At 34.5% G+C, this 11,817-nt stretch overlaps 1 protein-coding gene across 1 annotated transcript; it reads right to left on the bottom strand.

Moving 5' to 3' along the window:
- Positions 1-9,864: 9,864 nt before the first annotated feature.
- On the bottom strand, positions 9,865-10,874 carry LOC106664415 (serine/threonine-protein kinase grp-like). Its single transcript, XM_014390118.1, has 4 exons — positions 10,751-10,874; positions 10,404-10,692; positions 10,217-10,342; positions 9,865-9,933 (listed from the first exon to the last, which is right to left on the bottom strand). Exons 1-4 carry the CDS (start codon positions 10,807-10,809, stop codon positions 9,865-9,867), a joined length of 543 nt encoding a protein of 180 aa, XP_014245604.1. The 5' UTR covers positions 10,810-10,874.
- Between the last annotated feature and the right edge of the window lie 943 nt (positions 10,875-11,817).

Below are 11,817 nucleotides of genomic sequence, written 5' to 3' on the forward strand. Positions count from 1 at the left end.
AGTTAAAAAATTCAGCTTTGCCTATATTCTGGATAGTTTAACTAGCTTCCTGGTACAATAATATTTTTGTACGTATATACATTTTGTATATACGTTTAGAGGGACCGGCTGAATTTCTCTTAAACCAATGACACTATAGAAAAAATTTTTAATGTTTAACTTTTTTTTGAGAAAAATTATACAGGGTACTTCAAGCCCAGTTCAACTCCAAAATTTCAAATACGACCCTTTACATCGTGATAAACCATTTTAAAGGATTTTTTACACTGAAAACAATGGTGCCAGCAGATTTTAAATTGGTCAAAAGAGTCCTGCGGCTTAATTTCGACGAGGAGCCGAATATTTTACTGTATGTTCGCGAAAATTCAAACTCCTCTCTCCAAAATATTGGAAGGGTTTTAGGTTTTTCAACAAAATAAAATTAGAGATGTACTCCAAACTTTGAATTTTAATCAGTATCGCTCTCATCTTGTCCAGGGACTTCGTGACCCTGATTATGGCAGTTCCTTGCAGACAGACGTTCCTTGCACAAATGTGGATTTGTGAGTGTGAAGAAAACATTCTTCCCTACATCTTATGGACTGATGAATCCAAGTTCATCTCTAATGTCATACACAACCGTTGGAATTGTCGAACGTGGGCAGAGGAAAACCCGAGAATTCCGTATCCTTGCATCATCGGGTGGTTCACAGTATTAACGTTTGGTATGGACTTCTAGGAAATATACTAGGAAATAGGCCTTATAATAATTAGGCCTTATTTCTACGGAAATGATTTAAATGGTGCTCAGTTCCTCAATTTTTTGAGGGAAGTTTAAGGAAGGATGTTCCTCTGCAACAACGACAAAGAATGTTTCTCCAGTTTGACGGATGCCCGCACACAATTCTTTGCAGGTGAGACGTTATTAGAATCCTCACTTCCGAGATAGGTGGATAGGACTTCATGGCCCGATCTGTTAGACTCCTCGGTCACTGGATTTAACTCAACTCGACTTTTTTCTATGGTGACATCTAAAAACTAATTCCCACGCCAATCAGAACCCAGCAACCTCAGTCGGAAAACGGCGGCAAAGTATAGAAAATGCTTGTCAATCCATCTCCCTGACTCTATCGATCTGAGCACCGGTGAAGAGTGGTTAAAAAGAACAAATCTTTGCATCCTTACGCAAGGCAGACAGTTCGAACATGAAATGTGATTAATAAATAGCAATCCAAATGACTGGTTGTTTTTTTGTATTAGGCACTGAACTACCCGCATGTATACGTTTTGCCATAACTTTGTCATTCATCGACAAATTTAAAATCTGCTTGCACCATTGTTTTCAGCATCAAAAACGGTTAAAAATGATATGCCAGGATATAAAGTCGTATTTGAAATTTTGAATTTGAACAGGACCTGAGATACCCTGTATAACTTTTCTCCAGAAAAAGTTAATATTTCAAACTAGACTAAAAATTATTAAAACGTATTTTTTGTTTTTATGATAGGGTCATTGGTTCAAGAGAAATTTTTCCGGGCCATATAAAAAAGGACGCACTGTATAAATCTAAAAATCCAAAATTAGCCACCAAATTCAGCTTTGCAATATTCTAGATCGTTTAACTAACTTTATGATAGAAAGATATATTTATTGCGCCTTATTTTCCAGTAGGCTGTAGTAGAATATGTACCGATTGAAGTGTTTGTGGAGGTTGTTCGTTGAAAGAAGTGTCTAACCTCTTATTATTTCCTCCTGTGATCTGTATTTCACTCTTAATACAGGCTAAGTTCATGGTGTCTTCTTCCTGTTGTAAGTTGTAAAAATTAGTTGTGTATGACTTGAACTGTATATTTAGCATGTACGTGTTACTCCTAGAGACACGGTGAAACAAATTTAGGTTAGTACGGATCACTTTGTAATTTAGAATTTGGTGGAGTTAGTTCACACCAGATTCCTTCAGATCAGTGGAATAGGACTCTTACCTTTACCAACCTGGTTGTTTATAATATGATTGTTGAAATTTAGTTAAGAATCTAGTTTTACATGCAGGTAGGTTATGTCGTGGATTCGAAAAGTGTTCTCTTGGCCAATATTTTATAGGAGATGAACGGTTGTGTTTATTAACGAGGATGCAGCTACTTTTAGGTAAGTTGATTTTCAAATTCAATTTGACGCAAAAGCCAGTTCTTTTACTAGTTCTTCATTTGTATACCTAACGAGTGCATGAGAGCCTTTGCAAAAAAAATGCGCACGTACATTGATGGCGAAATGCAAAAACGTGACATACCAAAACATCTAGCGAGTATGGTCTGACCAGGGAGTTCAGAAGGATCACAGCTTGCAAATTACACGCGTGACAAAACCTACAATTAATACCCTTACTGACATGATTTAATTAAATTCTTAAAACTGAAATTTATCTTATAATACATATTTAAAAATAATATTAAATAGTATATTTAAATTGGCATTTTATTACTGAAATGTGTTCGTTAAAATTAATATACAGAATAATAGTTAACGGTCATGTTTAGGATATGATCTATTTAATTAATTAATGAAAGTACAAATTTTATTAAATCTTTGGTCAACACCCAGAAAAATTATTTCAAGTTCTAAAAAAATATAGGTATATATATTTTAACTTTGTGCCTGTCTGTGAGTGTTGTGTGTATGTATGTGTTTATCAGACAAAGATAACAACAAAAAATTCACTAATTTCGTGGTCCGCTTGACCGATTAATATATTACAATTAATTATGGTTTTTAGTTGAGATAAAAAAGTCAATGGCACGAGCGGGATTCGAACCCACGATCTTCGGCTTGATACGCCGTTGCTGTACCATTTGAGCTATCGTGACCTCTCGAGGTTTAAGCCTTTAAGCCGAAGATCGTGGGTTCGAATCCCGCTCGTGCCGTTGACTTTTTTATCTCAACTAAAAACATTAATTAATTGTAATAACAACAAAAGTTTTTTTTTTCAAAAATTGTAACTTCAATAAACAATTATTGGGCGACCAGAAAAAACACATTTATAATGTCTTTGTTCCGTGAAGCAACTAAGCATAGCACAAGTATGTTCATTGTGCCTAGTTTTCCATAAAATATTATTCTATTATCAAGGTTAGAAGTTCTACTGGCATAGTGATCGTGGAATGCAGGTGGAAATATTTTCCCTATTTTTCCATCCTTCTTTCACAATGATGGACTAATATCCGCTCTAGTGCAAGTTTATAAATACCAAAATGTGTTTTAAAAGATTGAAGCAGGTGCTTCTTCCTTTCTAAGCTACTTCCTTCGTTTTCAGGCATTTTAACATCTTTATCAACCAACAAGATATTTTGAAGTGGAGGTGTTTCTTGTTGTTTCTTTTACTTCAACAAAAAACTTCGAAATGTACGTAGATCCAAAGGGAAAGGTGGAAAAATAAACTGGTTAAATTTTTTGAAAAGAAAGTTTTGTCTGCTCGTGATCGCCGTATATGCTTGATCTCATTCTAACTTTAATGAAAAAAACGATAAATGTTTATTGTCTATAGTAGTTTTGATTTTCTTGAAACTAAGCGTTTTACAGATTGTTAAATACATTTTGCTTGCGTATATCATGCAAAACATTGATCAAGAAACTTCATTTTTGGTATTGCAACAGAAAACTTTGCAACCTGTAAACTCTTGAAGCTACAAGTCCAAGGCATTGAATATCTAGAATTATAGATTTTTGTGTGGTGATTACTGACCGTTAATCGAAATTTATTCAGAAATCGTGAGATGCGGCCTGGGGTGATGTAGGTTACAGAAAAACATTTTCTTTATCGTGCCAAATTTCTTGGATAATTTTGTTTGCCTGTTTCATGAGAGAAGGGGTAGGGTCTGAATTTATTATGCTGTATGTGTTTGTGTCGGTGATAATTTTTTTAATTATTTCCTTTACTGTTTTTTGCTCATTGCTACTTTTTGTTTTGTTTTGTCAGCAGAAAGAATGAGTATGTCAGGATTATTTTTGAGAAAATTTTTGGTTTTGGTGTATGTTTGTGGAGGTATGTTGTGTTGATTTGAAGTGAGGTGTTGTAAGTGATTTGTTATTGTGTTAATGCATTTTGATCGTGTTATGACTTTTTCTCCCTCTGTTTTTATGGACTTTTGGATTGCATAGTCTACATCAGTAATTAATTTAGCTATTGAAAAATCTGTTTTGTTGTAAAACAGCAATATCCCACTGGCACTCTCAACACGACACGCAAGAAGGGCACAATTACACAGAAAACAAAACACTTTGAGTGAGTAGAAATACTTCGATTGAATATAAAAAATATATTTTGCATTGTACAAATTCACTTTTTTCCACATCCTACATGTATTTGTTAAATGTGAACAATGTTTGTAAATCCTAGGCCCTGAAGATCTCAATGATCTCAATAATGATCGAAACGTTGGCACGATAAAGAAAAAGTTTTTCTGAAACCTGCATCACGCCGCATCTCACGATTTCTGAATAATTATACATTTCACCAAACCATACGCTTTTTAAAATATCAATTATCAAAATCGCAGAGCTATTTAATTACTCTGGTGTAAAATAAATTACGAGAAAATAAAAATTTAATTCAAACATCAGAATTGTTGTACCGACAACTAAGATGATTTTGAGACAACATCTACCTAGGAAACGGCTTTAAAAAAGTCTTTGTATATATAAAACGTTTTTAATTTAACACTTAAATAAATTTTATTATTTATTATTAACCATGAAAGGAATTGTGGTTACTAATGTTGTTACGTCCGACTTATAATGAGAATTTAGAAAACTGAGCTAGCATGGAAAACAATGACAATTTTTTTACTGTTCAACATGTTTAAACAATTTACACTTTGAATAACAATATTCTAGAAGGAAATGCCTATTTGTATTTGCCTCACCGAGTAACGCTTGTTTTAAAATAGTCATTGTCCTAAACAAGGAGCCGCCGCGCCGCCCATTACATCCACAACGGCAGACTAAAAGTAGGCGATTAGGCGGCGAAACCCGTCAAAGAAAATGTATTTTCACAAATTATAACTAACGCTTTTGGAAGATAATAAAATAGGCAAGAAAAAAACTGAAAAGGTGCTTTCTCAACGCAGGGAATGCACTACCTGGGCGCCGTTAAAAAAAAACCCATACTGAATCAGATAAACTGATAAATTTTAAATAATTTGATTAAAAAACATACAGAAGTTATCCGACGCTTATTAACTCGGTGTATTGTTCTATGGCTGGAACAATTACTTTTTCATTCTTGATTCGTGTTAATTGATCATTTTAATAATTTCGTTCAAACTCGCTATGTAAGCACACATCTAGGGTTGTTATTCACAATATGTTAATAGCGGGTTATTATTTTGCCCCGTTAAAGTAATGATCTACAACAATAGCTTTTGTAAGGTTTGGCTTTATAGAATCCCCTCTCACGAGAAATGCAAATCGTAATTAAAAAAAAAAAGTTGAAACTTGGGATAAAATACTGGGAATTCTCAGTTGTTCATGTTCAATTTATTGAACTACCTACATGAACGGGGTTCAAATAACTTGTCCGTTGCCAAGGGAACTCTGGCGCAAGCTCAACTGAAAGCCGGTTGAAACGGTGATATGGGAGCTTAACTTGCTTTTAGAACTTCATGGTTTTTATTTCCCCTAATTGGGCCATATTGGGAGAAAAAATCGAAAAGAAATAAGATTTATTTACTAAACCTCAAGGAAAATATTTTTTAAGTACGTTGGAAAATCGGCCCACATAAAACAAAAATTGTTTAATTCAAATTCTCATAAACTAATTACATGAAATTAATTGTGTTTATTGATTATAAATCACCTCTGAGTTTATTATTATTTTACTATATGGCGGGATTTATTATGGTGTTGACTGGCGATGGACTCAGTTTCAGCTTACCCGTTATTGATCACTCTGGGTCCGCTTGTCCTCGTTTCTGTTGACAGTCAAACGTTTACTCATTTACACGAATAGAAAATAATAATGAAAACTAAAACGATTCGAATTTAAGTCGAAAAGCTTTACTGTTAGCTATTAATTGTTAATTAACGGATTTTAACCACGATAGCAAATAAATTAATCTTTATAATAGCAAGTTATCATCTACAACTGTAAGTGATTAAAGTACAGAAAGTTTGGACTATTTCTATTGTCATTTCACGTAAATGAATGGCAAAAATTTGTTCACTCATTCTTGCACTGGTTTAAATTAGTACAAATATCTCAAATTTGATATCGTTCTTCATATTTGCTTCAGATTTATTTCGGTTGTCACAAAGTCTACGATTTGTTCCTAATGCTTCCAAGACTGACACAAATTTGCCCAAACGTCGCAGAAAATAGAACGATATTCTTATGGGGCTTAAATAAAAACCAACCTACACTTAATGTTTTTAAAAAAAGGCGAAAAATTAAATGAAGAACATAAATATTTGTATTGTTAACCTTACTTGATAACTCCTCATCACTGTTTGATAAATGCATATTAATATTTATTAAATTTTCTCTTAGTAACTTTATATTTTAATTCACTAGTTTCGTGGTCCGCTTACCAATTAATATATTACAGTTAATTAAGGTTTTCTGTTGAGATAAAAAAGTCAATTGCACGAGCGGGATTCGAACCCACAATCTACGGCTTGATACGCCGCTGCTCTACCATCGGCACCACGGCACAAGTGGTAGACCAGCAGCGTATCTAGCCGAAGATCGTGGGTTCGAATCCCTCTGGTGCCATTGACTTTTTTATCTCAACTGAAAACTTTAATTAATTTATATTTTAAGTCACAACCGATGTATTCAGGATTCTGGTATCACAATACGTCACTTTTCACCAATTGGGTGATTTATACAACTTCCACAAAACCAATTCCTTAATTTTAGTTTATTAAAAATTAAGTAATAGCCAGGATGTTAAACAATACAGTTTCTTCAATATAATCTCTAATACGATTTCAAGGATCTTTTTTTGTCCTTTATACAAGTCATATGAAAAATAATGTTTAATTTAAAACCTAAGAATAATAATTTTATTCATGGCACTTTTATTTCTTTTAATTTTGTTTTTGTATATTAAATATAAGTCAAATTTGGTATATTTGATGTTTTGGTTGCCATATTCGGTTTCTGGTATTACGGCACGCAAAATATCACCAATTAGATCGTTTATGTAACTTGCAAACAGCTTGAACTCGGTAGAAAGTGAATATTCATCAAGTCAGAATTTATGTTTCAATAGCTAATTCTCGTAATTATGAAACCGACAATTATTTTCAACTGGAACAACTTAGCAGCACTCATTAGCATTTTGTTTTGAAAATATACATAGGGAAGCACGTGGACAGATTTCGATAAAACTTCAGGATTGTCACTTTTCTGAAAAAATTGAGTCTTTTTGGTCAAATTTGAATACAATTCTTTTGCACAATGTAATAAAAAATAAAATTAATATAGAATATGTGGTAAGGATAACGTGATATTTGAAAAAGGGATAATAATGAAATTTCATTTTTAAAAAGTCAATCTTTCTTACTATTGTGTAGTCTAATTTTGAAAAATTCAGTTACTTCATATTACGGCTTTAAAGTGTAACCAAGAAAAACTCCCTCAGCTTTTATATAAATTGACTGTATTCAGATTTACCAGGTCCTTACAGCTGAGATGCCATCACTTCCCACATCTACAGAGTGAATATAATTCAGTATAATGCAAAGCACCCACAGTGGGGCTGCAGGGTAGCTAATCCACGAGGTCGTGTCTTACACAGTGTCCTCTCCGCCCAACGCCTCAACTTCATATCTCCCCCTGANACCAGGTTTTCACAGCTGACATGCCATCTCATCCCGAAACCACCACATTCACATTCGCAGACGATACGGCAATTCTCTCTAGCAACTCCGACCTTGTCATTTCCACTCAAAACCTCCAACAACACCCCATACTACTAGAGTCTTGGTGTAAAAAGAAATGAATACAATTTAACTCAGACAAATCCACCCACAATACCGTCACTCTCTGTAAAAAGATCTCCATCCTGTTTTCTTAAATAATATTCCTCTCCCAACCGCGGACAAGATGGGATACCTCGGACTTATCGACAAACGCCTGACATGGAATCCTCAGACACGACTGAAACGTCAGAAGGTTATGACACGATGAAGAGCTCTTGCATGACTTCTTGACAAACGTTCTAATTTACCTCTCAAAAATAAAAGACTGCTTTACAACACCATAGTTAAGCCGATATAGACTTACGGATTGGAAGTGTGGGGTTCAGCCAGACTTACCAACATCCACCGCATTCAAACTGCCAAGTCCTATACTACGAATAATAATGCCCCATTTTATGTATCGAAACTACACATACAGACTTACACATCCCTTTCTTTCAAGATGAAATCCGTTCCTGCAAATTTCATAAAAACGTCCCAACTACCGTAAATCAACACATCAGAAACTTCGCGTCTGAAGAGACAATGGCCACGAGATCTCCTAAGAAGTGATAATAGTGAAAGTGATAATGACACAATTATCAATTAAACAGACAATGTTTTAGTAACATTGGAGTAATACCAGTGGGTATTTTCTCGACTCCTGTTTTTAATGTTGTATATATTACCTTGCTCATTGTTACCTACTTGAAAGTATTTGTTGTACTACAAATTTAAAAAAAAACAGTTATAGGTCGGTAATATCTTTAATATCGTTGTTTAGAGATTAATTGGTGTGGCATTTAAACAGGGCCGTGCCCTACAAGAAAGGGTATTTAGTTTGCTGTGTCAGTGCACAAGGCGGTGTTTCTGTGACAATTAGAACAATTGAACAAAGCGCTGCCGCCTTCTCCCACATACATATTCACTTGAAACCCATCTATCAACACTGACACAGAAACGAGGAAATTCACATCACGGCTTCCATCCGTTATAAGTCTCATTTAACGGGCGAGGACTTGGAACTGTTCGTAAACTTGGATTGATATGATACGTTATTGAAGTTTTTACGCGCAATTCTTTTTATAATCCATCAGTTATATGTACGACAGTATCTTTTCAACTTATCTTTTTTACATATAAATCTTGAAACATTGTTAATGAACATAAAATCATCTAGTGTTATGAGTGCGATTAAGGTTGAAGAGAAAAATACAAGATGTGAATCTCCGGAAGCGTGCGTCACATCTCCGGCCTTTGTTACTCCTGAGGCCGCAGCATGAAAACTCGAATCAAACACGCCCAACGACCTGGTATAAGTATGTTAAGCGGCATGATCCAGTGGCTAGCCTTATTCGAAAATAAGGCTAGACCGCGCAAAAATAACAACGGCCATTTCAATAACGGGACCGAGCCGATCTTCTCTTTTGATTTGATAGCTTTGCCCGGGCGATTAACCGAATCGTCCAACTGGTCAAGGCAGCCTCATGTTCTGAACATTAAATGGGCTTTGACTCTTGAGAAAAGATGACCTCAGCTGTGTGGCTAATATTGAACAACGACGTCACAGATCACCTGTTGCAGAATATTCTGACAAAATAACCTTTCCGGAATTAGGCACACTAATTAGTCATGCTGCCTTAATCAGTGAGTAGATTCAGCACTAATGCATATTGCGCGTAAAATACAAAAGAAAGGACCACAAATGTATATATTTGATCTTTAACATACGAGACATAAATTTTAAAAAAGTATCCAAAAATATTGCTTAAACAGTAGCCATTGATTTCCTTTTTAATTATGGTTTTGAGATCATACCGAAAGTCTTATTCGGTATTCAGTTAAATTTATTTTGTTGGTACATACACATCATGACAAGCCATTTCATAAAGGCCGCCAAAGCGACATAAACAATCAATAAGGCAGAGTTAAGGCCGGTGAAGAACTTCTGGAGCAACATAGGGTAGGGTACCACATTTTTTGTCCAGAGGACGCTCCTGAAACATACCAGTTCCTTTTTTGAATTATAATTGTAATCAGGTATGGATTTTCTAATATTTCATCATTCATTTAAAAAAATTAATATTGAATAGTTTGATTGTGAAAAAAAATTATAACTTGATAGATTTGTGGTCACTATTTGTGTTATTAGTTTAAAAACAGTTCCACTAGGACAAGCTGAAAAATTTTAAATGAGAGAAATAACCAAAACAAAAGTTCAATTAAGGGTTGGGATTATTTTAATCTGATAACATTGGGGTTCATGTACTATTGGCTTACCTTTCCATGGGAACGAAAGAGAGTAGCCAGGCCGAAATCTGAGATTTTCAAGTTGTCTTTCTCGTCCAACAAGAGGTTTTCCGGTTTAATATCTCTATGAGCAATCCCTCTGCTATGCAAATACTCCTATTTACAAAATATTGAATGTAATTTGTATTAAAAAAAAAGAAAAGAAAACCTGACATACCACACCATTGAGCAGCTGCATCATGAATTTCTGAGCGTCGTTTGTCGACATACCGACATCAGGCTCGATCCTATCAAAGAGCTCTCCATGTGGTGCATATTCCATGAAGATGTAATCAATGCCGTTTTCTGAACGGTTGCCATAGAACCGAATAATGTGTGGGCTTTTGAGGATCTTGTGTATCCCAATTTCTTTCAGAACAGCTCTCCTAATCTCAGGATCTAATGACGAGTTTATCACCTTCATCGCTAAATTCTCGCCTGTGCTTTTGTTTGCACCAAGCTTCACTCTGCAAGAAACTACGTTAAAAGTTTTGGCCAGGATGAATTGGTAAAGTGTCGACTTACTCTCCGTACGCCCCTTCTCCCAAGGTTTGGGTGATAACCCAGTTTTCTACAAAATCCATTGTGTGAATTGATCCTTTCACATTGAATGTAATTCCTACAAAAGAAACATAAAGACATGTAAAAACAATTTCTCAACAGAACAATGAAATTCAGATATCAAAACGACAAACGTTTTCCAAGCAGCCAAAATAAAAAAATATGTTCCAAAGAAATAAATAATGCTGATTTTTACATGTAATTTTTGTTTTCCTATTTTATTACTCAATTTATCTTTGTTTATGTGTATTAGAAACCCTTAAAGGTCCATTCAACAGACCCCACACCATCCATAGTTGTCACTTGATTTTGTATGAAGTATAAATAACATTAAACTAAACCATAATCACTTTATGAAGTAAGTACTATTCAAACTTCAAACCATAATCACTCTATGAAGTAAGTACTATTCAAACTTCGAAGACAAACAGCCATAGTCATTAGATGTTTGTAATAAATTATTTAATAAAAGAAAAAGGTCCTGTAATTTGGATTCATTACACCTTATACGAGAATCAACCCTTATTAAGTTAATATTATATTATAGTGTAAATTCATTTAACTGTAATTGCCCCCTTTTCTAAACAAGTTAAATATTTGGGAATAATTTCTGTTAACAAATTTAACTTTAAGTGTTATGACAAGCTATTTCATAAAGGCCGCCAAAGCGACATAAACAATCAATAAGGCAGAGTTCCAACGATTGAGGAGGCGGACGAGAGGACGGCGGCAGGCCTAAAGGAGAGCCACGCTGAATTTGGAGCTACTCGGTCGCTTGCAACTTTAGAAAGAAGATAATGTAAAAATAAAAGTGTATGACGTTATCAAGACAAAAAAAAACTGCTAGTGAAGATTTCTTGTTGAGTAGTGTTCGTTCATCAAGGTTTGTTACACTATACTATACAACTTGTCCAGTGAAAAGGAAACAAAAAAAAAAAACTTTACACTTAATTACTTTCTTTCATAACAAAATATTCCCTTTTCCTTACTAAATTACTTGTAACCATTTATAAGATATATTCGATTCATTA

Source organism: Cimex lectularius, unplaced genomic scaffold, assembly GCF_000648675.2.
Source record: "Cimex lectularius strain Harlan isolate CLEC.00 unplaced genomic scaffold, Clec_2.1 scaffold112, whole genome shotgun sequence".
Taxonomy (NCBI): Eukaryota; Metazoa; Arthropoda; class Insecta; order Hemiptera; family Cimicidae; genus Cimex; species Cimex lectularius.

Bases quoted from the DNA above. Each gene is read 5' to 3' on its own strand.
- LOC106664415 (XM_014390118.1), bottom strand. From the start codon at position 10,809: ATGGATTTTGTAGAAAACTGGGTTATCACCCAAACCTTGGGAGAAGGG. The intron at 10,693-10,750 runs GTAAGTCGACAC...AGTTTCTTGCAG, and splicing joins GGAGAAGGGGCGTACGGAGA to AGTGAAGCTTGGTGCAAACA. The intron at 9,934-10,216 runs GTAAGCCAATAG...GGTATGTTTCAG, and splicing joins TCTTTCGTTCCCATGGAAAG to GAGCGTCCTCTGGACAAAAA.